Here is a 27343-nt window from a genome sequence, read left to right on the forward strand (position 1 = left end):
TTTCTAGCTTTTTCAGGCACTGCCTTAATTTGTTTCCCTTGGCAGTGCACTATTCTGCTGTTCAGCAGCTTTAGTAGCAGTATGGTTATTGGTTTATGCTGAGTTGCCTTTATCTTGGTTCTTAGTGGACTAACTGATTAGTGGCGGACACCAAGTGTTGCAGATCACTTGGTAGTGCAGAAAAAAAAATTTATTTCACCAGATTTATGCAAGTCAGCCAGTTGTCTAGAGTACCTGCAGTATGAGGGGCATGTGTGCTGCATTTGCTGGTGTCAGTACCAGGCCACTGGGCAGCGCTGCAGCAAATTTGTTCTCAACCTCCCACGCCTCGCCAACTTTTGTTGCCGGCTGTACGTTTTTTGCTGCTTTTGCAGTGAGTCAAAAGTTGCATTTAGCGGTTATCTTTGAAATGAACCAGCGGTTGCCGAAGGAGCATTAAATGGTGTCGCGTACACTCGGCAGTGCTCAATGTTGTTTTGGTGTTGGTACAGAAAGCCATGTGGCCTCACTAGCAATTTTGTGCCACCTTTCACAGGTGCATCCAACTGAGGAGGCGTACAGGAAAAATTTATACGCTGCTGCAAAACAGAGGTTGAAGGTTATGATCACTGGTGAGCAATCTTTGTTCCCTAATGGCTTTCTCCACGTTGTCGTTGTGGATCTCTGAGTCTAGGCCACCCTCTCATCCACTTGCAACAGAGATCGGACTTCTTTTCATCATTTACGTCAGAAGTTTGAGTTGAAGATGAGAGAGAACATGTTAATTTCCTAAATCCGAAAATTGCTTGGCAACAAATACATCTTTTGCTGCCAAAGAAACATTGAAATGGCCGCGGAGAGCCATAGAATCAACTTTGTAAAGACTACTGAATGCTTAAGCACGCAAAATTTTTGCTGAAATATCTAGTAATTTTGACATTATAAATTTTTATGTGCTCCGTTGTTAGGCCGAACTTACTGAAAGCCTGGCATGACAACAAAGCGTGGTAGGGTCTGCAGTCACTTTCAAGTTTTACCCAAAGGAATGGTTGATGCAGTGACATTCTCCTAATATTTTTAGCAGCGTGACATTTTTCTACGCAGAATGTTAATTCCGCCCTTGCATAATGCACTCATTATTGTCATGACAACTTAATGGCAGGTTTAAAAAAAAAAAGAGAAACTAATTCAAAAATATAGAAGCGTCACTGCATAAAGAATTCACGAAGGAGCGCAATGCAATAAACCTCATGAAAATTCGTAAAGCCATTGTCGTGCTACGCTCTCTGCAAGCAGAGCAGTCAGGTCAAACAATACTTTCGAGAAAACTGGCGCTGAAGTTGTACAAGCAGTTCAGGTTCATCGGAATGCCCCAGGAAGACTCTATTGCTTAATGTCTTTGGCTGTGTGGGCCTTGTAGACGTGTGATTCCGAAAGGAGGACAATCATGATGAAACCACTTTTCCTGTGACACCAATCTTGCTGAGGGTGATAGCGCAAAAGCCGAGCTATCGTGTGTGAAAATCGGCCATTTTTGCTGAGATCTCAGCCAGTTTTTGCAACCTACGGTCACACAGATACTTTTCGAAGTCACTTCTGGGCTGTTTATGGGGAGAATTTTTCATGATATGATTAAAAAGACCTTATAGATACCAAATCTGATGTTTTCTAAAATGATTTTTTTTTTTTCGAGATTTTCAAGATTCGAAAGCTGTGTCCGTTCTCAAGAATACCGCAAACTACATATGCTTGAAGGCAGTGCCACTGCTTTCAGAACTAAAAATTCACGCCAGAGGGAAACAAGGAAGCAAGTACGTGAGGAGCATGAGAGATGGAGCCGCAGCCATTCAAGCTAGAATTAATGGTCTGTTCTCTGCTAATTGTTGAAGAGTTCCCTCTGTACTTGGCACCATAGGAGACATAGTGAACTTTCATTTGTCATTTCTGCCTACCCACCCATAGTGGTGCATCTGATGACTACATCTCACTTTTCAGGTTTCTCACCTCAGTTTCATGTTGAGCTTTTTTTTTTTTTTAACTGCTGTTTCTCTCTGACCACAGAACTGTTGCCTAAGTGAATTTTTGTTGTGTCAAACCAGACATCGAGAATATCCAGCTGAGAATCTTGGAGCAGCTCACTGTGGACAACGATGCCCCACAGGTAGGCTTGCTAATCCTTCTGTTGTATACTACTTTCATTTGCGTAGATATTGTGAAAAAATGAATTTCACCATTGTACCGATAGATTTCCTCTGAAAGTGTAGCCTGGCATGAAGTGACAGTAATAAAAGGAAGCATAAGTTTAATAAGTGACGGCAGTGGCCTTTTCCTCTTGGCAGATCTGGGTCCATTTGTCCCAGTGAAATGTGAATCACTAACATGGCACATATGCATTACCACCTGTAGAGTTGTTTATGATCATGTTGTAGTAGATCCAGGTTATCAAAGCCAAAGAAGTGTTCATTTTACTTGCATTTGTATATTAATTTGTGTGCATGTCTGTTTTCTTCTGCTGTCACAGGGCCAGACAAGCCGGGACCTGTTTCTTGCTAAATTTGAAGCCTTCGTAAAGGAAAATACCCCAGGGAGCAGGGTACGTTGTTGTCAGAACTTGTGTAGGCTTTTGACTTTCTTCCCCTCACTTGATAGACAGCTACATTCAAGATGTGTGCATAAATGATTATTACATATGTTTACAGGCTTCCTACTGTTGTAGCTTGTTGTAAGTACACATAAAAGCAGACATTGTGCATTCTGTTCATTGACTGAGTATATGAATTATTTATATGTATTGCTTACTATTTTTTTGCATTTAAGAATTTTGTAATGTTAGCATTGTGATGATATGTTTAAAAAAAAATAAATGCGTCTGTTAGCACCGGCTGATTCCAGTCACTTTTTTCTTCTTTTTTTCCCCCTGCATTGTTTTGTGCACGCGACCTTGACAGACGGTGACCCTGGACCTGTGCCCGCACGCGGTTGCCCTGTCTTTCTTCCACCGACTGTTGGCGTTAGTGCGCCGGTGTCTTCCCGTCTTCCACACCAGCAGTGGCCAGCTGCTTCAGGAACACAGTACGCCCCCTTTCGCACCTTTTGTCATGCTCTTCACACACTGACTGTAGCAAAAGAAGTCGCCTAACTTGAGCACTCTTTCAATTCATGGAAAGCTTGGCAAAGTTATAATGTCTGCATGCAAGTGCATAAAGTGCAAGTGCATAATGTCTGCATAATGTCTGCATGCAGTGGTGAAGACGCTGTTCAGAAGAGTTGAGACACACTGCAGCACAGAACTTGACAGAAAAAAAGGACAACGCACGGTATTTAAAGAACTCATCATGAGTGGCTACCCAAAAGACTTTATTCAAAAAATCATTCGACATAAAAAACACAACATTCGTCAAGAAATCAACGAACAAAAACCAACGCCAGCACCAAAATACGTCACTTTACCTTATGTCGGAGGCGTCAGTGAAACCATCGTCCGAACCATGAAAAAATCGGGTCTCCAGGTTGCGCACAAGCCCACAAACACTGTTGCACTTTGCCTACCTGTTCCCAAAGACCGGCCGCCGAGAGAAAGAGCCCAAGGCATTGTCTACCAAATTCCATGCGCCGACTGCGACGCAAGCTACATCGGCGAAACCAAATATTTCAAAGAAAGAATTCGGCAACATAAAAACGACATCCGCAAATTCGCAAGAGAGCTCAATCCAGTAGCCCAACATTCCAAGGACTCCGACCATAGAATCAACTTCGAAGAAACCCGCATCCTCGGAACCTAAACAAATTGCCACAAAAGGCTCCTTCTGGAATCCTGGCATATCCAAACCACCCTGAACAATATCAACCGCACAAAAGGAAACCTGCCCCCAGTATATGCCCAGGGACCTCGCTCTTCAACTCAACGAAAAAAAGTCACCATTCACCACCTCCCTGCAGTCCCTCCCCTCCATACTTAAAAGACGCTAGCTACTGCCTTCAGTCACTCCTAATGGAGGAGCCGAGTCTGCTTCGAAACGTTGGGTTAAATTTTTGGTTGGAGATGTGCAGTTCATTTCTTAGTCTTCAAACCCAGCCAGACAGGCAAATCTGTCAAAATGTTTAGTTTTCAGAGAAGAGTGATCTTTACATCTTGCATCTCTACACACATTACGTCAACATGCATGGCTACGCAAATTATGACGGCAGGCCCTTCACCTCCTTCCATATTCAACCATTTTTCAAGCCCGTCGTCATCTACAGCATTTCATCTTCACTATCGCTCTTCTCGTTCGCGATCGGGATGATCCCTCGACGGCCCCGGTTAGTGTGACAGACTAGAAGACGAACTGTGCAGTGGCGCGGTCAGGAGTGCTCGCACCAAGCCGTCATCTCATCTCATTCATCAGCTTGCCGTCACGTAACAGTATTAGGTCAACTTGCACCTCTGTACATTTGCATCTGCAGCTTTACTGGTGCCTAACATCACTAAGTAATGAACTTTACTGGCATTGCAGTAGACTCTTGATTGTGCAGATACCACAGTCCTGAAAGATATTCTCGTCACCAGAAATTGGTATCACCAAAATAGGAGCAAAACCTGCATGCTGAAGCATAAGAAATGCATTGTGTGAAAGATTTGTTCTCAGCTTACGGGATCGATTTATGGCTGCATGCCGGTGCATGGCACTCATGGTGCGTGCTCAGCAACTGGTGACTGTTGTGTTGGCTGTGTGCGGGTTGTGTGCCAATGCTTGTGGCACATACTGCATGACTGGTGAGGGCAACGTTTAATGCTCGAGGGTGCGGTCGCGGCTCCTATATCTGTATCATTCATAGTGGTGCGGGTGAGTGCTTGAAACATACAAATTTCTGCATATTGCTCAGCCTGAGAAGTTTAAAAATTTATATCCTACTGAAATTTGTATCAACAGTGATCATATCGTCCCGATTCTACTGTAGTTACACTGCTCTATTGGTCATTGCATCACAATGGATGTGCTTCAGTAGCACAGACCACAAGCTGTAGCAGAGGTGGTGCTATAGCATTGAAGTTTAAGTGTGGTGCCATTGTTCCCTGCAGATCTGTACATTCCGGATGTCCTGATCATGTCTAAAATTGGAATGGGTTCCGAAGTTTCACGTGTTGGAGACTCACCAGACCAGCGGATCGTGGCATCGGAGATACCGACATTAACGTCCAATCGGATAGCAAGGTCATTGCAGCAAAGCGTAGCAGGTGAGAAACTCTGTGCGGGTTTGAGTCTTCTTGCATTTGTGTTTTTTGGACACATAAATGAATGTTTTGCACCCTTTCTGCTGAACTCCTAGATTAGTTCCAAAGTGATCCGGAGTGTACGTCAATTGAAACCGTGAATTGTTATGGCTGTGAAAAGTCATGACCAAACTGTTGTCAGCTCGGCGTGAACTTGACAGTCTTCCTGTAGGCTGTGATGCTGCATTGGGGCTTCAAGGGAGCGCTGAGGACGTATTGAAGTCGGCCTGTATTGCTGTGTTCTGATGCAAAGAGGTTAGCTTCGTTGAAGGTGGAGCTTTGTTATCCCAGGAAAGGCCAGAACATGAAATGCAAGTATCTCCACCACCGGTTGTTCCCACAAGCAAACTGCAGTGACATCAAGACTGATTTCTATGCATGGATCTCTGAAGATAAGTTACAGGGCCATTCATTTCCAAACCAGAATCATGGAGCCCCTTTCGGTCATGATGTCATGAAGTTGGACTGAGTGGCGGTAAAAAGTTTCACTGTGTTAGGTCCAAATTTCTCTGCAGTAAATTCATCTGTTACTGTTGAATGAATATCAACATAGCTTTAACCAGCCAAATAATCAATTTTTACTTAGAACAAGAATTGTATGGAACTTTCTTCAGAATCTTTTTAAATGGCACTTAAAGGGACACTGAGGAGAACCCTATCAATTTCTTTTGTTCGCAAAATCTGATAGTTCGGCATTTCATGCTTTGTTGCCGCTTGTCCGGCAGCAAAAGATGCATTTATTTCAAAGAAATTTGGATTCGAAGTTGACAAAGTTTTTCCCACCGCTCCGATTCAAACTCGAGAACTCTTATGACGACACGGAGAACTCTTATGACGTCACAGGACGGAGTGACGTGAAACGTGACGTAAACGAAGACTCCGTGATTTCCGATGGCTAGCGGTGCGGTCTAGCAGCTGCCGAAATGAAAGCTACCGCCGCCGCACGTTGAAGGCATCTATCGGGGGTCGCTACCGTCGCTCTGTTTACGTTTGCACCGGCGTCTTGACAGCGTAGCGATGGATCCCGTTCCCGAACTCGACGACGTAGTTCTCGCAAAATGTCCGGCCTGCATTTCAGCGACCTCAGCCCCACAGAGCGTGCGATGCTTTTGAGGGAGCACGGTTATGTTTGGCGCAAGCGGGTCGTTTCCCCCTTCCTCAGTGAGCAACCGTTGCAAACTAAATATCATAACCCGAAGTGCCGGGAGTCACGAGGCGCCAGGACAATGTCGGCGCCTGGCGCAAATCGGAGGCTAGCCTGGGCTCTGGGGCCAACGGATTGGGATTCCTTGAACAGCGCGGTTGCACGGGGAAGCAGGCGGCATCGAGGTCTCCCACGGTTGCAAGGGCCAAGTTATTTATTTATTTTATTGCCACAAAAAAAGATAGGTGCCCAAGGGCGGTCGAGTTTAAAGTGGGCGCCTTGAAACTAAAGCCGACGCACGACGCTTCAACGGCTTCCGCTAGATCCAACGGGTCCACTGGATCGGGTTCTCTCGCCCACTTGCATGTACCTTCATATGTGTACCGTGAATGGATCAAATTAGCCGAGAGCTCGAAAAGAACAGCTCCACCCAACTGCCAAAGTTATTGAATTACGTCACAACGCGCACCTCGCCGCGGAGCCGAATCAGTCTGGCCGGGCCGGCGGCGGCTGGCGCACTCGGCGCGAAATAGAGACATACTCCAAGTCTCCCCGCAAGTGCGGTCAGAGTGCGCCGAAGCCGCCGAACGCGTCGGCGGTCAAGCGCAGTATAGAGGGTCTCGCTTTGGCCAATGTGACGTCGCCGTGCAGCGCGCGCGCGCGCGCGTTACGCCGGAGCATAAACGCGCCTTAACAGAGCCTGCGCTTAACCGCTAACCAACATATTCGGTGGCGGCATCTATGGGAGCCACTGAAACCCCCCGCTCACTCACTGAATAAAATAAAAAAATCTTGTGCCCAGGTTCGGAATTCATTCGGAATCGAACCAGGGCCTTCGGCGGAGACGCTACCACACCACCACGACGGCTCAAGTAGCAATCACCAATAAAGGCACATCTAGTGAATGCACCCTTCCGATGCAGAAATCTCCGCGCTTTTGCTACGTGTATTCTGTCCTAACAGAGCTAGGCCATCGGCAATTTTTCTTAACTGTCTTGTACCTTGTCTCCCGTCCCTAATAAACGATTTCCGTTAAGTAGTTTGAAGTTGACTGGCACAGCCGGGAATGTTTCACCGGGCGAGCGTGCGAATACACAAGTGCTGCCTTGTACAATCACCGACCATCGTGCCATCAAAGCTTTTCATCGACCGTGGCGATCATCTGACAAGCCTTAACAGGCTCCTTCAAAGGTTAACTAGCACTTGAAGCGGCACTTGGAGTTCCTCTGCTGTTCGGCGCTTGTAAATCGAAGCGCGTCAAAAACAAAACCACGGGGCACGCAATGCTCATAGACGCGAAGCGCCATAACAAACCGAAACTCTCCTGGCCGCCAGTGGCGCCACCAAGCATCGGTTTTCTTTGCTTCCAACATTCAGGTTGTCTTTTGCCTGCCTTCCTTGTGTGATAAAAGTGCACAATTGGTTTTAAAACAAAACTTACTTCAATATTGATCTGCGCAACCTACCTTTGTCGGCCTCAGAGATTCGCGCCTCATGTAGGAAGGAAAATTCCTCCAAGGTGGGCGTCTCTTGTCCTACGACGTCACCTCGCTTGTAATTGCGAGTTTGGCCTGTGGCGGCGATACCTGTATTTTGGTTCTTACTATTTTCTACCTTACAAGAGCTTTGTTTTCAGTAAGAGCGGCGTTTTTGTGATCAGGAGCTGGTATTCTATCGATACAAGCCAACTTCAATTTCTCCTCAGTGTCCCTTTAAGGTCTTGCATGCATTGAGGTTCATGCATTGAAAGACTGCATTTTTTGAGACAGTCTGTGACCGTTGTCCTTTGCAGGTGCCAATGTGGGTGTCCACATGGAAAGCGAACCGTCGGCGACAGCGCAGGAAGCCAAAGAAGACGACAAAAGCGTGAAGGTTTTGCAGCTTCTCGATGGAATCGTGCGGCTCTACTATCTCTGTGGGCACGCACAGTTTGTCAAGGCAAGTGTTCAGCGACAGATCTGCCTGTAAACTTGCTGGTTTAGACCCAAGACACGTGGGCGTTCACCCATTGTCGGTAGGTTACGAACCCTGTGGCAGTCATTAAAAAACTAAAAGGAAACAAATTTAATTGTGGCTTCAATATGCAGACTGACATGAAGGCGTGCGACCTCTGCTTTAATGTTGGAACAATACAATGGACCTCTTAGTTCAGTGCAAAAGCACTACTTAACGCGGGTGAACCAAGAGTCTTGTGTGAAGCCTCTGAGTAACTCGGGTAAGGTCGTGTTAGTTCGGAGGAGTGTCAAACAAGCTGTAGCCAATGGGAGGAAGTGCAGGTAAGTTCAGAGGAGCTTTGTGCCAACTGTAGCTAATGAGAGGAGGTCGTCGTGCTAGCTGCCGTCGAGTAGAGAGAGAGTTAGAAGATGAAGAGTGAGAAACGCGGTTGTGTTCACATGCAGACGCCAGAAAGAAGAGGCATAGAATAACACATGCTTTCGCACATCTACTTGGTTTAACTATGTTAAAAGTCTACCACTTTTCTAGGCTAGAAGTCAAATCCTTGAGAGGATACTGGCTTTTTGTGGCTTGTCTGTTATAAAAACTTTTGACATGAAGTATATTTATGTAGAATCCATATCGTGATGATAAAAGTGATTGCAGGACTTCGAAATCCAGATGCATTGATGATTCATTCCAGATTTCACTGGTCAGATTCCTTTTTCTGAAGTGAGCTGCCACAATTTCCCCTTTGCCCTGTCTCTTGTGTGCAGATGAATGCTGTGAAGGACAGCATGCGGGACTACCTGAGGGCTGTGCAGGAGGTCAGGAGGAACAGTGCCTGGGGTGAGAAGGACGTCACCGAGGCACTCAGCAAAGTGGAGCTGGTCTTTGGTGACACGTTGGCGGAACAGGCTCGCCACGTTGCCTGGCTCTCGATTGTCGTCTTCTCAAGGGTGTGTGTCTGTGGGAAATCTTGAATGTGTATACCTGCATGCTGTGTAGGGCCGGTGGGCTGGGGTACGGAGGTTTTCACAGTTTGCTTTGTCGCTGCAGAGTGAGCGTCCATTCCATCTTTGTTGTGTACCATTACTCTCTGCAGCAAGAAATGGTGCCTCTAACCAGGTTTTGCTTTGATCAGGGGTTGTAGATTTCTCTTAGACTATATATATTAAGACAGTGATAGTTCAGTGGGCCAGTTTTATCACTGCCATGACTAGCCAGTTGAGAAAGGTGACAGAACAGCCTTTCTTTCCTTCGTATTCATTTCCTCCGCATACCGCAGTAAAAGCAAATGATGGAAACGACGACAACAATAATAGCAATCGTTTTAAAAAAGACATTTAAAAATAACTTTACTAAATTCAGAGCAGGTGTGTGAAACAACGGTTTAACATTCACCACACTGTAATGGAAAGATAGCTATCAAAATACGAAGATCACACAGGACACTGTGCACATGTTCAAGAATCCATAGTGCCTAAAGTACATTGCAACTACCTGTAATCACTCAGCTGACTGATGATCAAAGCAGAGCAGATAATTCTCGAGGTTGCCGTATTTTTGCAGTAATGCTCTCGTATTTGTGTTCTCTGTAACGGGGACTACAATGGTAACGAATGTCACCTGTTCTTGTGTGCAGGAGAAGCAAAATGACATCTACTGGCTGCTGGGTGTTGTGTTGAAGACGCTGGAGGAAGCCTCGACTGCTGGCGTAGAGTTCTGCTTTGTCCCAGAATACTACATCGAGGCTTGCATCAAGCTGCTGACAGCACTGAGCTTCCACTTTCCGCCTACCTGCCTGCTGAGCGACATCCCAGGTAAGCTTTACCGTTAGCAAGATGTCACCATGTGGACACCTTTTGGCGACCGGAATTTTCTTCGAAGTTTTTGATATTTTGAAGTGTTTTGTGGCTTCTGGTATATCAGGATGGCTTTTATTACAACTCTGAGAATGAGGCACAGGCATTGGCCACTCTTCCATGCAAAGGTGGCGATGAACTGTGCATTTGAAAGTGCTTTGTCAGGTGAGGAAGTTTGGTCAGGCATCAACTATGTTGCATGCACAGCATTTGGTCTACCCCTGTGTCTTCTAGTCCTCGGTATTTGTGACTAGAGAGAAAAAGCCTCTCATACAAGGAAGCAGTAGCATCAAAATGGGTGCTTGAAGGCCTGTAGTGCGGGGTTGCCTATTTTATGTCATTATATTAGAAAGGAATTTAAAGGTGATGCTTTTAGTAGCGTACAACAAATTTGTTACAAGAAAGTTGCATAAGTAACTTACGTTGCCCTACTAGTTGTTCCTGCATGCCAATTTTCAAACAAGGCGCTACATGAACAACATGCAAAAGAGAGGGCAGCAAACACTGATACTTGTACTTATAATCTGTAAGGTGATCTTGATGAAGGTATTAGTGCTTATTTTGCCTTGATTTTTTTTTTCCCCAAATAGGCCACTACCATGTCTTAGTGCGGTATAGCACATTCTTGGCCGAGCACTTTGCTGATCGCCGAGTTGTCAATCCAGGTGAGTAGAAGCAGAGAATGCAGCTAAATGCTGCTCTGCCCTTCTTATATTCTCTTATTTTGAAAGGAGCACTGGTAATAGATGTTTCAGACTTGTCTTTCTGCTGTAAGGAGTAGCTGCGGCAGGATTGACATGTGGTTCTAAAGGTTCCTGTGCATCAGGGTCAGTCATATCAAACATATCATCATCTGTTACTGCCAGCTGTGGCTTTAATTGTAAAAGGCGCCTAGTACACTTTCATGTTGCTCCGTGATCACGCAAACATGGCATGGTCTCATGATCCTCCGGTGTGGGGAGTGAGCAAAACTCTGTTGTCATGATACGACAGAGAACAGTGCAAAGGCTCACAGGTGTTGCCCTGTTGGCGACTAAATTCCTTTTTGCACATTTCTGTCTAGATCATGAGAGGGACACAGAAGTGTCATGAGCTGCTCCACTTTTCTTCTGCTTAATGTTTTGTACAAAATTAGTTACTAGCTACTCTTGATGTCAAGTAGCACCTCGCTAAAGGTAGTGCTGTGTGCCCGTGGAAATGAAGCCACACAGATGCCTTGACTGAACTTTTGTTGATCACACTTATTTGTCATGCTGTGTGGGTTCATAATGTTCGTCGTTGTCGCTCCCTCTGTATTCTGTGATCAAAAACCCACTCTCTGTTTGTGTGTTTGGCTTTCCTCTTTGCACCCAAAGACGTGAAGGATGCCCTGCTTCGAGCCCTGGCTGCCCATGTGTGCCCTCCGTCCACCGTCAGGGCGCTGGAGTGCATGCCAACCAAGAGGCAAGTGCTGCGTCACCTTGGCTGTGCTGCCAAGAACTGTTGCTGCTTTCTGCACTTTTTTTTTATTAAATATTACTTTGTTAAGGCCACATCAGAAAAGAAATTATAACGTTTCAGACTCTGTCAACGAGAGAACTGAGCTTTTGCTCACAGCGCATTTGTTGTCTCGTGCTTTTAGCTCCCTGGCGCTGATCCAGGCCTTGCTACAGCCTTACCGGAACCGGCCGTGGGCTCAGACAAACTGGATACTCATGAGGCTGTGGAAGGTATGTTGTCCTCACTGCTGCTCACGACTCTGTGATTTGTGCCTTGGTGCACGCAACTTTTTTTTGGTAGCAGTAAATAGAGGCCAGAGTTGACGGCCAGTTGTGGGCCCAAAATGAAAACCTGAAAAGGAGGCAGCAGTTCAAGACAGTGCTATTTAACTAACCCTCTGCACGTAGATGCTGTTCTATGGTGCAGGAAAAGTTAACCCTTCTGAAGAATCTTTTTAAATGCTGCATTGAGAGTATCACTTCTGGACTACAGTAGCCTACAAAGGTGCTGACTGCAAGGCAGTTCTTATGGGCTACTTCATATGCGACCTGATGGTTAAGTAATAGAAGATCTTTGTGAACTGAATACGTGGCTATATGAAGAAAGCAAACAGTCACTGAAACTGCGGAATGCGTTGGGAAATGTTTCTCTTTTTATATTGTGGCTTTGATCAATGGGAAATTTGTAGTGTAACCTTTGTTTACCTGAAAGATAATTTATTAGAAGGTAGAAGAAAAAACAACCACATGCCCCAAGCGGGATCTCAGCCCACAACCTCTGTATGTCGTGTGCGATGCTCTACCAACTGAGCTATGGCAGGAGCTGTCCAGTACTCTACTTTCGACGGTATGTGTTACGACATGGCTTTGGCTTATGCTGTTGTTTACATGAAGTGGAGCCAGTGCTGCATGATGAAGGCGCATTTTCTTCTGGAGGTTCATGCAGAGCAAGATTCAGTGCCGTAAGTCACATGGCACCCGATCTGTGTATAGAGCACGTGCGTCAAGTCCATCAAGTAGATCCCCGTTTAGCCATGTTTCAAGGACTGTTGGAATACTCTGTGCTTGCCCATATCTTGGCTTATTTATTGAATTCGACTGGTCCGTTGCTTCGTCTATTCTGTGTTTTTCTTTCAGATATCCCAAACTAGTTATTTGATTAACTGGCTTCGTATATTGTGCTGTTTTTGCAAGTTGGCTAGTTACAGGAAAGAGTGAATGCGATTTTTTTTTTCCCTCTCTGTCACTCCAGGGTTGTGGATATGCCTTCCGTTACACTGTGGCTCCTCACCTGGTTGAAAGAATGGCCTCCAGGCCCGTGGAGTCAACCTTGCCCAACCACCCTGGTGAGAAGCCGACTGACATGACACACACGTGTAGTTGTGTCTTTAGTTTCTTCTCAAGAATTAAAAGGGCGCATTTTCAGACATGTTGTATTATGCATGACATTCGGTGTTGCCACTGTAAAGGTGGATGAAATAGGCTACGTTTACTGCTCTTGCGCTGCCATACCTACCAGCAGTAGAATGAGCTTGCATTGTTTTGCTGGCTTCTATGAAATTGCTTGATCTCTGTAACAAAGCACTACCTGGAAATGTACTGCTTTGTTGCTTTTGGGGTTCTTTCAAGTTTAAAGATTTTTCTATATTGCACATAATCAACAGCATTTTTGGCAACGTTCTTGATACACGTACCGCTCAGAACAAAATATGACCTTGTCACCACGTGTTTGCCTCGAGCACTGGAATATGGCTGGTGTGTGGGAAAAACTGATCCGTCATGGTGTTGGAATGCATTAACTGGTCTTGTAGTTGTGGCACTCTTTGCTAAGTGAAAGAAAGAGCATTTTTCACTGAGGAAGAGTAGGCATAACTTATAATGCACTTTGTCCATGATACTTGCTCAGATGCACCGCGTATAGTCATAGCATTCATGGTGCCACATTACTAAGTCTAACTGGGACCACAGTTGATTGCACACCTTGTAGGAGATGTGGTTGTATGTGGCTAAGTTGAATGTGGTTAATCGTGGCTTTATAATTCTTCTGTCCCTGCACTGGCGGCAGCACCCTGTCCGAGTGTGTTCTTCCAGAACCACATTGGACGCTGGCTGGAAGACCACCCAGAGCCGGCGGCAGCTTTCCTGGGCAGCGTACTGACTCAGCTCAACTGGTCCTTTTCGCAGTTCATCAGCATGCTTCAGGAGGTAAACACTTAATTCTCCCAAGTTCTGCACGCACACTGAAGTGTATGAAATTTTTTAGAACCACTTGCTTTACACAATTTGTCATTGGTGAGAGCTTGGTCTTGTCAGCACAAAAGTGTGTTGTGTAAAAATAAAAAGGCTTCTCTTAACTCTGAATAATGTGAACAGATTTTCAGTCCTTTGAGCTTTAACTACTGAGAGTAGACCGTCGATTGTTTGTCTGCTATGTGTTAGCTTCTGTGGTCAGAGGTGATTGCATTTGTACGGTATGTCCCACCACCTTCTGCGGACGCTCACTGTTGGTGGTGTGGATTCATGCTGTCGTAAGTTTAAAGCATGAAAATTTACTACGGTTGCTTGAAAAGTGGAACCAAGCATGCATGCTTTCTTGTGAATGTGCAAAATGTTTTTAAAACATTACAAACCGGTTGTTTTCTCTGTCATTTGCGTCCTTTTTTTTTTGCTGTGATTGCCACTTGTCTAAGGTTAGCTTTTTCGGCATCAAGGGGCTCGGATGACGGCTTTCACCTCCAAGGCCCCTTTCATACAGAGCAAAGGCGTGCCATTTTGTTTCATGTGAAAACTATGCACCATGTGTCTTTCATAAAAATTATCTGAATCTCTTGGGGCCTTGGAGCACACATTTGAAAGGGGATTGAAATGTCTCGGAACTAGAGCAGGGATGCAGTTCGCTGTTGCATTGTGAAAGGGATCATGTCATCAGGACTGCTAGGCAGAGCTGAATGCAGATGCTGGGTTTATGGTGGAGGAAATGTCATAATGAGGGCTATACCGAGCTTTGTTTGCATGCAAAACGTTTAGAAAGCTGGTTTTGCGGGGCTCCTTAATAAAACACGTTGCGAGGCTGGTTCGTGATGCATATCGTTTTCTTGAAATTAAACAGGGCTACATATTCAGACAAATACTCAGAAAGACATGACAGACCAGCAGACGTCCTGTTATGTCTTTCTGTTTAGTTGTCTAAATATGTAGTGCTGTTTAATTTCAAGAAAAGAAAATGCTAGGTTCCTTCTGTTTTTAATACATATGGCAACAGCTTTCCTTGGCCATGAAGGGAAGGCAACTAAGTCAGAGCCTTTGCAATATGTTATTCTGCCAGATAGTTTGTCCGCATGACAGTGCACTTGGCCGCGTGGTGCGCTGCTCTGCCCGCAGTAATGTCATTCTGTCGCCGGAGGAGCTGGCGCCATCTATTGAAGGTTCTCGTAACTAGCCGTTTTTAGTAAATTCTTTGTAATCAAGAAAACTTTTTTCCTTACTTTCATTGTTGAAACTTGGCAGTTGTGTTAGAAATACACCTTAAATAACAAATACTGACAATATGCTATATATGTAGTATATATGTTTCAGCATTCCGTTGACAGAAAAAGTTGCTCTGGAGTGTAGGCATGTGCATGGACTAAAAAGCATGGATGGCAGTTTTTTTAGTGACAGGAATTAGGAAAATGAGTGCCATGCAACAAGTCTGACTAAAAAGTAAACAACAGGAATGAGGAAAAGCTTGTGGAAGCAATGTGGTTCATCAATTTAAGCCTGCCAGTACCAGGCAGTACAACAAAGGCAACAAGGGTCCTATCAAAGGGAAGAGAGGAGAGATTGGGCCTGTTGGGAGCATTCCCTCATGACGGTAAACATGGTTGCATTCTAGCTGGCTACCATTTCATCACGGCTGTATCCAGCTGCCAAGAAAAGTATAAGTACTTTGTATTACATTTGCTGCTCTATGCTTTGAACATACGAGGCTACATTCCCCGGATGTTTCTGTCAGTGGTGATGGCGTGACTGATATATGTCAACAACCGTGCCCAGCGCATGCTTTGGCTTGAAGCATTAGTTCGCCTTTCCTTTTCTGCCTTCCCATGCAGATTCAGAATGCTCAGAGCCGACCCGAGCGGGTGTTCATCAACTCGCAGCAGCTGAAGATCTGCGCCACCTGCTTTGACCTGTCGTTGGGCCTGCTTCGTGTTCTCGAGATGGTTGTCAATGTCGCTCCGAGCCTTGTCACAAATCCAGCAAGGCCCCACTCTGAACTCTTGCTGGCCCGCATCTTCCAGGTATGATAAACAGCTGTCACGTACATGGCATTGTTGCTTGATGCTTTGGAATTGCTTCAGGTTTTATGTGCTGAAACATGGGTTTACTAATATGGAGCGTCTCAAGAGTGTGGCTCTTAAGGTTTGCTTCTTTTAGTGCAGTAGCACTACGAGATGCATTTTCCAATTTCAGGCATACATACGTGCGTAAAAGGAAAGCCACACATGTGGATATGCGTGGTCACTTAGCTTTTTGTCTGTTTCGTATCTTTTTGTCTTGCTGTAGTTGATAACTGCATGGAACTTTTCACTTTCTTAAAACTGCTGAAGTGCTTGCTTGAGACACAGGGCAGTGGGTATCACTTCTGGCTGAGTATAGGATGGTTGAGAGAGTCACTGAGGCCTAGGCGGCACTGCATGAATTATCAAGCATGTCTTAAGTACACAAAACCTCACCAAATGGACGAACATCTCTTGCAAGAGGGACCCTGTTGGTTCTGTCCACACAGGTGTTGAGCCACATCTTGAATCGGGTCACATCACGGTGCGGCTGTTTTGATCTGGTCGTCGGTATGGATGTGGCGGGTCTGGAAGCCATCGACCACTTCCCCATCGTCGCTGCTGTGACGGGCATCTTGGTTGCGCTCCTGCTCAAGGGGTCTGTAGAAAGGTGAGGCTATTGCCTTTTGTGGTGTGTGCACTGTGGACACTCAATATTTCTTAAGGGGGGTATGTGGCTCTCTAGAAGCCGGTTTTCTAGAAATAGATGCACTCGCTTGTATGACTTGTTTTCCATGCTGTCAGGAAGTTTCGTGGCTGAAATCTACCCTGAAGTATTCCAGAAAATTTGTTTTATCAGCCGTAGTGGTGCTGTATATTGTGAAATGGTCGAGAAATAGGCATTTTAAAAATATTTCTGTATTTTTGTGGCACCGCAACCGAGCAGCACTATGTTTGGTTCAGCGGAAAGCTTGCTTCTTCATCTTCAAAACTGGAGCCACATCTCAATTCCATGCTCAGAAACAAATGCACAAAAAAGTAAAATTTTCCAGGTCTCATCACGTGACTGCCTGTGTTGGCATTGGTCTCCTCCGCGGTTATCCCCAGCAACTAGGTGTATGCGAATATTCGAAATTTCGAATACGAATCGAATATGTTTGATGTTCGATTCGTATTCGTATTCGAAAATTGATATTCGTGAATTTCCGAATATTCCCGAATAGTCTCCAGCGATCATATACTGCGCATACTTTCATAAATTCGACCGTGGCAAAACGACAATATCTGGGCAAATTAGCCGATAATCGAGTTAAAAATTGCAGGAAAACAATACAGAGGTCCTATCTCCTTCCTTCTCCGCCGTTTATCACGCGGACCGACCGCATCCCGACGCCGCAAGGTTTCAAATCGTGAGAATTTCCCCAAGTGGGCTTTCCCACATATCACCCGTGCTGCGAACAAGATGGCCGACGGCCCACTTCGAGCAATCGCAACGCGAAATCGCGCTTTTTTAATCCTTCGGTAATACGTTACATATTTAATGCCCACATACGAAGAATGCGCCCTGTCGCCTTCATAACTCTCCGAGCATGACTTCCGCCATCCCGTTTTGTAAACTACGCTATGCGGGAAAGCCTACTTGCGGAATGCTGCGGGAGCCTCCTGAAGGGGCGCGTCGAGTAGTCACAATAGGGCAAGCGATCCTGTTAAAATCTCGCATATTGCATGGTGCACTGTAACCTGCACACCTCTTCAGCGGGCGTAACGGCAGGCGTGGCAATAATCGAAAGGCCTCTGTCGCTAGGGTAAAAAAATAGCCTAGCTGCGTAGTTTCGGTTTCTGAGCTTCATCGCTGCCCCGCGGCAACTTCAAATGTCGGCCCGCGCATTTGCCTATTGTCCAATCCCAGGTCCGCACGGCTTATTTCTTTTTTACTTTTAAAAAACCACCTCGCCGCTCCGACGCCAGTGTGTGTTCCCCGGCCCCTTGCTTGCATTTGTGTTGCCCTTCCAGCACTCCAAAACAGGTGGCTTGTCACGGGCTACAGATGTTAGTGCTATGGAGGAGCCTCATAAGGTCTTATTGCATCTTCAGCATTTTCGGCAGCATTTTTTTTTTTTTCGGAGGGGGTGGGGGGGGTGGGGGGGGCAATTTTATTAACAGAGGCCTTCAGATGAACCGGGTATTTCTTCCGGTCTCTTGAACTCCGAATGAATGAGGTTTAATAGTCGTCATGTTATTTTTTTGTTGCCAGTCTTGTCATTTTATGGATTTTGTTTTGCATGACCTCATTATAGTTTGGATACTGTTATGCTGTCTAATCAAGTAGTATACATTTCTGTGCACATCGTGTTTTTTTATATAGTACTGAGGCAGTCTAGTTTTGCTTATTTTAGTTGCAAAGACCATGCACTATTTTGAAAAAAATAAGGGCAACAACGTTTACTTGCTCATCGTTTTCTGAAATTTTTTTTGTACTGAACAGTTTAGTTTAGTTTTGTTTATGGAGCTTTAACATCCCAAAGCGACTCAGGCTATGAGAGACGCCGTAGTGAAGGTGTCCGGGAATTTCGACCACCTGGGGTTCTTTAACGTGCACTGACATCGCACAGTACACGGGCCTCTAGAATTTCGCCTCCATCGGAATTCGATCTCCGCGGCCGGGATCAAACCCGCGTCTTTCGGGCCAGCAGCCGAGCGCCATAACCACTCAGCCACCGCGGCGGCTTTTGTACTGAACAGATATTCGATATTCGAAGGCATTTTTTCTTCATATTCGTATTCGATTCGTATTCGAAAATTTCAATATTCGCACACCCCTACCAGCAACCAATGTAGTTTGTGTGAGAGTCGATGGCGCAGCATCTGCTCTTGCAGTCGACTAACGACGCTTGCTCGTAACGCATTATATTTTTTTGGGTTCTAACTTCACTGATCATGGAGCAATGCTCCTTTGAAAAGACATACAAAACGGCGCCTTGCTACGGCAGCCACAAACTAAAGCCGCCTGCAGCCATAGATGGCAAGAAAACCACTCTACGGGATGCTGTATGTGAACTTATCGTGAAGGGCGTCGTGGACACGTAACTGAGCAGTTCAAGCTCCACTGGTAGCAAGTCTGTGGAAAATGGCTTTATCAGTGTTGGGAACTGTGCAGTGGGAGTCATGGAAGGGTACCATTGCTACCCAAAAAAAATTTACTGCAAGCAGTTGAAAAGCATGTCATGCGCAGAAAAAAGTCATCAAAAGTGCACCAGGTGAAAGACCAGATAGCCAAGCAATGCTTCGTTTGAAACCACACCAAGGGCTACCCCTGGGGTCTTTGGAGAAGCAACCATGGTGCTTGACTTGAATGCTTTTTTTTCTTAATACTGTACTGCTTTCCTGCGCTGTTGCTCACCTTGCGGAGCCGATTTCTTTAGGACTCGGGCCCCATTTGTGTTGTTGAACTCCCAGAACTGCATTAAGTGTAATGAGAGTCTTAGTTTTTGAGTTTGAATAATTGTAAACTATTTGTGTGATATTTTGTTTGCAATCTACACAGGTCTGCGACAACTGCACGACAAAAAATTACTGCTAAAAATTGTGTTGGAAAAAAAAATCTAAGACAGTCAATGCACTTAGTCTTCATTCAGGAATCGAGCGAAGGTTTAGCCAGTCTTCTACCACACTTTATTGAGTCAGCAGCTTTTTTCACAACGTGTACAAGAAAAATTGTATAAAAAAGTTCTTGAGATGTAGTGCTAAAATGTTGTGCACTTAGGTTTGGGAGTGTTACTAACGCGCAAAAAAAAAAAAAATGAGTCGATTTAAAAATGAGAAAGTTGATGCTGAAAGCTACTTTGAGTGTTCACAGTGTAGAGAAAAATTTGCACTAGCATGGTGGCTTGGATAGGTGCGTATTACTGTCGCTGTTTAATGGACTTCACTGATGCGATTTGCAGCCGTGAAACAGCCCTTCTCGGGTTGCTTGCTGAGCCGTGCTTTCAGCTGTCATCCCTGGAGTTCCTGCTCGGTGGTGGGCCCACATCGCTAGTGATGCAGGAAGGTGCTGCGGAGGAGCCAGAGGCTGTCGACAGCACGCCGGTCTTCTCACTTGCCAATTGTAAGTCAAAATAATGCATCTTCCGGTGGCTTGCAGCCATGTTCAACTGCTACCGACATTTGCGCAAACGTACACGCTGCACTTCTAGCAGTCATGGAAGACGCAGAGGCTGTGAAAAGTAGCCATTAGTTTTGGGAAGGAGGCTGATTTCATTGATGTGCACTTGGGTCTGACACCTGGCATGCACTGAAGGTTAAGCTGTGCTCAAAGCACTGCACTGTTAAGTGTGACAGCTACTGTATGCTTCTGTACTGTAGGTGACATGCTGCTACTGATCGGCTAGCTACTACAGCCGAAATGTCTTCACTAGTGGCACTGTGAAGGTCTGAGTACTGAATGCATGCATGTGTGTGTGCGTGTGCCCACTGATAGTAGCGCCACTTTTTGAGATGGTTAGAAATTAATATCAGCCAGTTTTAATTTGGTAGTTGGTTTTCGATGATAATACATGTGTTTGGCTATGGTTCCTGCATATTTTGTTTTCATAGTGAGCACTCTGGTCTCTGCGGTGATAAGCCTCTAAAAGCAGAATGCCCCGGCACGTGTTCCAGAGCTCTGTTTACAACTGGTGCCACCGCCTTTTTCACAACAAAGTTCTGCTTTCTTGGTTGAGCATTGCAGCAGATGGTGCCATCCTTCAGCTTATTTTGGACACAACACGCTGGTATACAAACACCGCCAAGCATGGCGTTGCATAACACGAGTGAGCAGCTGCCACCTTGTCGTGAACCTTCTTGGAAAGGAAGCAGTGCAAAAGAGAAGCTGGCAAGAAGCAGGAGATAACGCCCGCCAAAAAGAGTGAGAAAAGCTTAGGGAACGATGTAATTGAATGCCTAGAATTTGGGCATCAGGACAACAATGTACGAGAAAACAGAATTGGTTTTCCTGGAAGGCTTGTTGATGCTATTGTCACCCTATTTCCCGGTTAAGAATACTCTAAAAGCAGGAAAACAAGTGGTCAGCTTGTGTATTGATGCCTTTTTGTGTGCTTGTTTGATAGCGCTTTTGCTGTGTGCCACTACAGAAGGTGCATCAGATTAATCGGAATTGTAGCGGGCCACCATACCATGCGCCCGCATGATATGGAGAGACATGGGAGAGGCCTTTGCCCTGCAGTGGGTGTAGCCACGCTGATGATGATGGTGATGATGACCACATCATGCTGTCCTGTGCATTGCGTGTGCGCAGACTCAGAGGTGAAGGAGGAAGAAGTGGAGCAAGCGAGGCAGCTGGTGCAGCTGGTGCAGAGCCGGCAGCCGCCACCGGTCACCTTCGACGAGGACCACATCTGCACCATCTGCTACGCGCAGGGAAACTCGGTGCGCTTCGTGCCCTGTGGACACCAGTCCTGCCAGTGAGTGCGCGTCCTCGCTGCCGCAGCCATTTCTTGGTCCGAGAGGCTTGTTGTTCTCTTGCTCTTGCAGCCAGTGCGGTACAGCACAGTTCAAGCTGTGAATTGTAATATCAGTAGTCCTTCCTTCGTACTGTGGTGTCTTTAACATTTTACGTTTGCCATTGTATGAGCCCTTCTAGCTCCATATTGCAGGGGTCTGCAAACTCGGTACTATAGAGTGCTTCCGGGTTCTCCAAGCACCCGGACACATACATGCCCCAACACTCACTTTTTCGTTACCCTCTCAGTTTTGGGATATAGCAGACTGCATGACTATATAACCATACAGCCAGTCATTGATAACTGGATTCAGATCATTGGTAAAAAAAAATTTTTTGAGGAAAGGAAATGGTGTAATTGTCTCACATTTTGGTGGACACCAGAACTGCTCTAGGGGAAGGGATAAAGGTGAAAGTGGGAGAAGAAAGAGAGAAAGAGGTGCCCTAGTGGGGGGCTCTGGAATATAATTTGGACCAGGTGGGGAGCTTTAATGTGCACTGACATTGTACAGTATGATAGGGGTGTTTTTGTGTTTTGCCTGCATCAAAACAAACACAGGGTTGGTTTTTTTTAGGGGCTATTTGCATGCAGTGTTCCACAGTGCCTTTAGAAAGGTGTTGAGGTTCCCTGAACCTAAATGAGAACCTCTGCTGTAGTGCAGCTGCTAGTGTATTTCTAATGGTACAGTTTTCTTGTTCATTAACTACTTGTGTGCTGGTGGAGACATGCCATTTTATTTTCCACTCTTGGATATATTTTACCCACTGTAGCTGCTTAACGAAAGATCATCATACTATCCTGTACACGTTTAATCCTGTGGCTAGCAGTTTATATGACTCATTCAGTTCAATGACTCGTGCTGAACTTGTGCAGAAAGATAATTTGTGCAACTCTGGATTTTTATTTTTGCTGTTTGGCATCGTTTGTTGTGCAATTGCTAACTTCATTTTTGCTGTTTGGCATCGTTTGTTGTGCAATTGCTAACTTGATGTAGACATGTGAAGCCGATGAACTCGTTTCACTCAGAAGTAAAGCAAATTGTTAATATTCCCTTTGTATTCAGGTGGACATAACTAAACTGCAGTGGATAAAATACTAGGGAAGGTTGAGGAGGTGTTTAGAATCGCTTGCTGCTTAAATTTGTCTTTGACGCAATGCCGAACCAGAAACTTTTCTTTTTTTAACTGCCGTGTATTTCAGTTCTGTCCGCACATCCATGTCTGATGTTGCAGTGTCTGCATCCTGACCCACCTGGCAAACAGCAAGGAGTGCTTTTTCTGCAAGGCCGTCGTGGAGAAGCTCGACCCTTGCAGGACACTGCCCCCACAGTGAGAGCGAGCGTGGCAACGTTGGACCCTAAACTCCGCAAACGCGTCCATTCGCTGCCACCAGAATTGAGTTGCCTAGAGTTATTCACCTGGTGAACTACTGTACAGTAGGAGAAGAAAGTGGTCATTGTAAAGACTGTTGTAGTATTTAAGTACTATGGGGATGTCTCAGTGTGAGAGACGTTCTGCTTGTGCAGGACCTCTGCTGTTGGTGTTTTTAAATGAGGCACAACCCTCATTTTTGTTGTGCGCTTATTTGAGTTCTTTCCTTGTTTGGCAAGTTTTCTTGCCGTTTCTGGTCATAGTACTGTGTGATGTGTACTGCAGTGTACCACCTACATGAGGTGCCCTCCTGTGACTTGCGATGGGCTTTTCAGAAAAGCGCTATATGGTTTAAGTTTCAAAGTGACGCAGTGTTGTTGATGGCTGCCTTGTGCTGGTTGGACCATGATTAACCAACTGGTTGGTTAGGTTAAATAAGTCTACAACTGTTGAAGGCAGAGGGAAACTGAGAAGTGCAGAGTTGTGAGAGCCATGTGAAACTGAGAGAGAGAGGGTGGGGTCATTTGACAGATCCCGGCTGCTGCGTTTGCAGGAAAACAAGAGTAATAAATGAGTTTTTCTTTGCAGATGTCTTTAATTTCATACAAAATCCAGAATTTCTGTGCCGTGGGCATTGTTTTGAGCATTAGTGGCTGGCAGATTTCGCTTTTTTGCCATCGCCTTGGTGCATCAAAATTTGCGCGGCTGCGCTTCTAATCAGCATGTGGGAACAGCTGCAATTTGGCATCCCTCCAAGTCTCATCCGCATGCATTGTGCAAAAAAAACGAGGCTTGGTACAGGCCCACCCAGGTAATACTCTTACTGGTCAGAAGATAAATGCAGAAGGTTCTCCACTTACGACATACTATAACGCCAAACGACAGCCACTCACTCCATCAACGACGAAAACAGGTCCCTCATGCAGCTAGGACTATGATTTTTTTGAAAGATGTTCCATTTTGGATTCCTTTTGACTTTCTAGAACTTTTTAGCTGAAGCTTCTTTCCTATCTTGCGCAGTTCAGAAATTGTTCCATTCAAAATGATTAGATGCTAGTTAATTAAGCATACACATTTGGGCAAATTGGTAAGACATGCTTCAGCGACTTATGTGTGTGCGTTGTCTTCATGTACGTGTCATTTCACACTACATCAATTGTTGTTGAAGCTAGCTAACGACACATAACAGTGCATTCTGTGTGCGAAAGGCAACTGCCAATGATATTGTTTCACTTCTTGCAAAACATGCCAGTTTTCTTTTTTTAAGTTTAAAGGGACATTGAGCACAATTCGAAGTTGGCCTAAATTGATATGGGGTACCACATTCTAATCACGAAACGACTACTCCCACTGAAAACGAATTTGTATAAGCCACGAAAGACCACAAGTAAACAAAACACGGGTGTCACCGTCAGCACCCGATTTGGCAAGTAAAAGACATGCGTCGTCACCAATTTTGGGGCGCAGATCCGAGTGTCTAGGCTGCATCACCGTTCAGTTCAAAAGGTGGCATCCCGTCCTTTTTGGCAAGGACGTCACGAGTTCGAATTGACTGGCAGGAAGATTTTCAATCCAATTTCCTCGCCAATAAATGTGTCTTTCGTTGCCGGCCAATCATCCACACAGACGGAAAGAGCAAGAGAATCAATTTTTGCGGAGAACAATATTTGGATGGAGTTAAGTCATACAGCGACACATAACAGTATGGAAAGCAGTGGTGCATTGGCACTAGACATTGTTACAACTGATAGCAACCTTTACGGGCTTGGCGCAAGTTCGCAGTGAACAAAATTGTTGTTGTTCAGTGTACTGCAGAAATGAAGATCCTGTGCTGCTTTGCATTTGTCTGTTTGGTGTAGTGCAACAGTATATTCAAGCCTCTGAGAAGCATTTATTTCGTACGCTGCAGTAGCAGATTTTTAAAAATTATTATTCGAGGAGTAAGGCAGATACAGTCCCAGTTTAGCGCTCAAATTAATTGTTCCCAATTTTTAGTTCAGTTCATTTAGACCAGTTCTATTTGACAAAAATTTCTACTGCTTTGAATTCTGTTAACCTGTGGTTCATGTGTAAATCTTTGTAAGTTTAGCCAGCAAAACCATTTCATTGTCGCATGTTCTTGAACGTTGTGTGTTGTGGCACTTTGTGCTTGGATCATTCTGCTAATACTCACGCCAAGCAGGCAGAGTGAATGGCATTGAGTGGCAAGGATTTCAGTTTAAATATTGTTCAGGTAGCGCCCTAATTGGGTAGCAGTACCTGGGAGCTGACAGTTGTCCTTGAAAGTTTTAAACCAATTAACTTTGTTCGAAAAAACCAAGTCTGTGTTGAAGTTCCGGCACACGCATCTTCATGGAGGGAACATAAGCGCAAGGTCGATGAAAGCTGAATATATCTCAGCGCTGCCCGAGCACGATTCTCCCTGAAGTGACAGGAATTGCTTCAACAGTGGTAACCCTTCTAGTGGCAATCCACATAGGAGGAGCGTGCTTTCAGTTATCACACGGGATGCAATGTCCACGGACCAGGCTTCGCTTCCTCATCAGTTACAGTTGCATTTATGTCCACAATTGAAAGCACTAGTCTTTTTCCCCGTGCAATACATCGGGGCATGAAAGTGATCAGCTGCTGAGGGATAATCGGGCAGGTCACCTGTCAGAGAAATTTCCTTGCACTGGCCGCCAGCTGTGTTAGAAAGAGCGTGGAAGCGATTCCTTGAAGGATTGCATGCACAGTGTGGAGCTTCTTTGCCGAGTCATATTAAGAGAACAATTTGCATTAGAGATGGGCGCATAAAACAAAGTTACAATTGTTTATGAATTGTGGTAGTATACTTTAATAAGTTATTTGCACAGAGAAGTTAGCTAGAATTTGTAGTCTTGTATTTTTTCATGAGCATATAGAAAAATAAGATTTAGAAAATGCTTATTATGCCGTTCAACCTTTTTTTTGTGCGCTTGGAGTATTCAAAATATTCACTTCGAACTTATTCTGAGAAAATTACTATTGTGTCAGCTTTGAACTGAAAAACGGCTATTCACACACTCCTACAGTCTGTGATTCCAGCTCTGAAAGTCATAGCATTAACTTTTTCCGAGCCATGCTCCTCGACTGTTGCTAGCCCGGTAACAATAGATGCGGCCGGCAGCTCGTTCTCACGGTAAGGAGAGTTGAGCCGGTCAAGGTTTTGCCACTTAATGCTGTTCACCTTGCTTTTGCAGCGTTGATCAACACCATAACTGATCAGGCCTGTGAGCATAGAAGGGCCCTACATCTCCAGGCACGCTTGCATTATCTGCTTCAGTCATAGACACAGCATCTCGATCAACAATTGTTATGGGATGCCTTTGCATGTGCAGTTCCTGTTGAATTCTTCAGCATAGATGCATTGCAGTGCCTCCACATTCTACACAGGCCATGTGAAGAATGTTCATTGGATGGTAAATAGTTAGCTCGCAGACAGAGGTACAGTACGCAAAACCAGCAGCTTGCTGTGTATTTTGAAAGCAGAAAATATTTGAGAAAGCTCATTTTATAGAAGCAATGCAAGAGGAGAGCTTGCAATTAGACCTTTCATTGGTATAACCATAGGGTGTGTGCAGTCTTGAGCACAACACATCCGAGTATTTTCACCGGACCAATTGTTGCCAAACTGCTCCTAATGTGCAAACACAAGTGCTGTATGCAGGACTAGTTGTGGAGTTTAGAAAGCTATGCGAAGTATACGTTCAGTATAGACCGCAGACTATAGTTGTTGATAGAATGCACAATAGACAGATCTCGCCAAGCACACAGCACATATATTCCATTTCTGCGACGACCATGATGGCATGCAGCAACCATATGAAAAAGGTCAGCCTAGCCGTATTGAAGTTCATACCAGTGGGCTCATCCAAATGGCGTTCTTGTTGGCCTATGCTCTGTAGCACATTGCGAAGGTTGCGTTGCATAAAATATTAAGCAACCTGACTCATAGGTGTTTGCTGCGACAAAGTACGCTAAGCCCTCGAACACAACTTCTTTCACCTTAATAAAAAAACGACTGCGTTGCTCGTCAAACCACTTGCACCTTAACATCTGTGGTACCAGCCACAGTCGCCACTGAGTGTTCCATGTGGCAGCAGTGGCTTGCTGAAAGTTGCGGTGGAACCACTCAGTTCACCTCAGCAACACTGCTGTGATGTTGTAGTGTGGCTGTCACTTGAGTGCCGTTTGTGATCACAATAAAAAGTATTCTCAAACTATTTCTGCGAGGTGCCATTTTTATCGTGCTTAGAACTTTTAGCACCTAATACAGTACAAACTCGGTAATTTGACCCCCGTTGATTCAAAAATTCACTGTTGCCAGGATCTTGCCAAACGCCCATGTAAGTCCATGGCGTTGGAAGCTCGTTTATTTAGATGCCATGGGGCTGGCATTGGGCAATTCGCACGGACTCCCAAGCTGGGCCTTATCGAGGTACAACCTGCTTGGCAAGCAATCGTATGTATATTCGTTCGCCTGAACAGCATATGTTATTGTTTACCGCGCACCTCCAACGTATGTACATGCACGCAACGG

The 27343-nt window shown here is 45.2% G+C and overlaps 1 protein-coding gene across 2 annotated transcripts in view; it reads left to right on the forward strand.

Annotated features, from left to right (window-relative positions):
- LOC144107355 (E3 ubiquitin-protein ligase RNF123-like) overlaps window positions 1-27026 on the forward strand; it is a 39160-nt gene extending 12134 nt beyond the window's left edge. For both annotated transcript variants that reach the window (XM_077640343.1, XM_077640344.1), the window contains 18 exons: window positions 536-611; window positions 2079-2140; window positions 2501-2572; window positions 2928-3051; window positions 5042-5197; window positions 8170-8315; window positions 9089-9271; window positions 9958-10135; window positions 10768-10842; window positions 11533-11620; window positions 11799-11886; window positions 12908-13001; window positions 13721-13860; window positions 15747-15935; window positions 16424-16584; window positions 19859-20019; window positions 21208-21373; window positions 22645-27026. In XM_077640343.1, coding sequence (XP_077496469.1) covers window positions 536-611; window positions 2079-2140; window positions 2501-2572; window positions 2928-3051; window positions 5042-5197; window positions 8170-8315; window positions 9089-9271; window positions 9958-10135; window positions 10768-10842; window positions 11533-11620; window positions 11799-11886; window positions 12908-13001; window positions 13721-13860; window positions 15747-15935; window positions 16424-16584; window positions 19859-20019; window positions 21208-21373; window positions 22645-22744 — 2259 coding nt within the window. In that variant the 3' untranslated portion in view covers window positions 22745-27026. The remainder of the gene's footprint in view (window positions 1-535; window positions 612-2078; window positions 2141-2500; window positions 2573-2927; window positions 3052-5041; window positions 5198-8169; window positions 8316-9088; window positions 9272-9957; window positions 10136-10767; window positions 10843-11532; window positions 11621-11798; window positions 11887-12907; window positions 13002-13720; window positions 13861-15746; window positions 15936-16423; window positions 16585-19858; window positions 20020-21207; window positions 21374-22644) is intronic.
- Window positions 27027-27343: the final 317 nt, after the last annotated feature.

The sequence above is a fragment of the Amblyomma americanum genome, chromosome 10 (assembly GCF_052857255.1).
Source record: "Amblyomma americanum isolate KBUSLIRL-KWMA chromosome 10, ASM5285725v1, whole genome shotgun sequence".
NCBI classification, from domain to species: domain Eukaryota; kingdom Metazoa; phylum Arthropoda; class Arachnida; order Ixodida; family Ixodidae; genus Amblyomma; species Amblyomma americanum.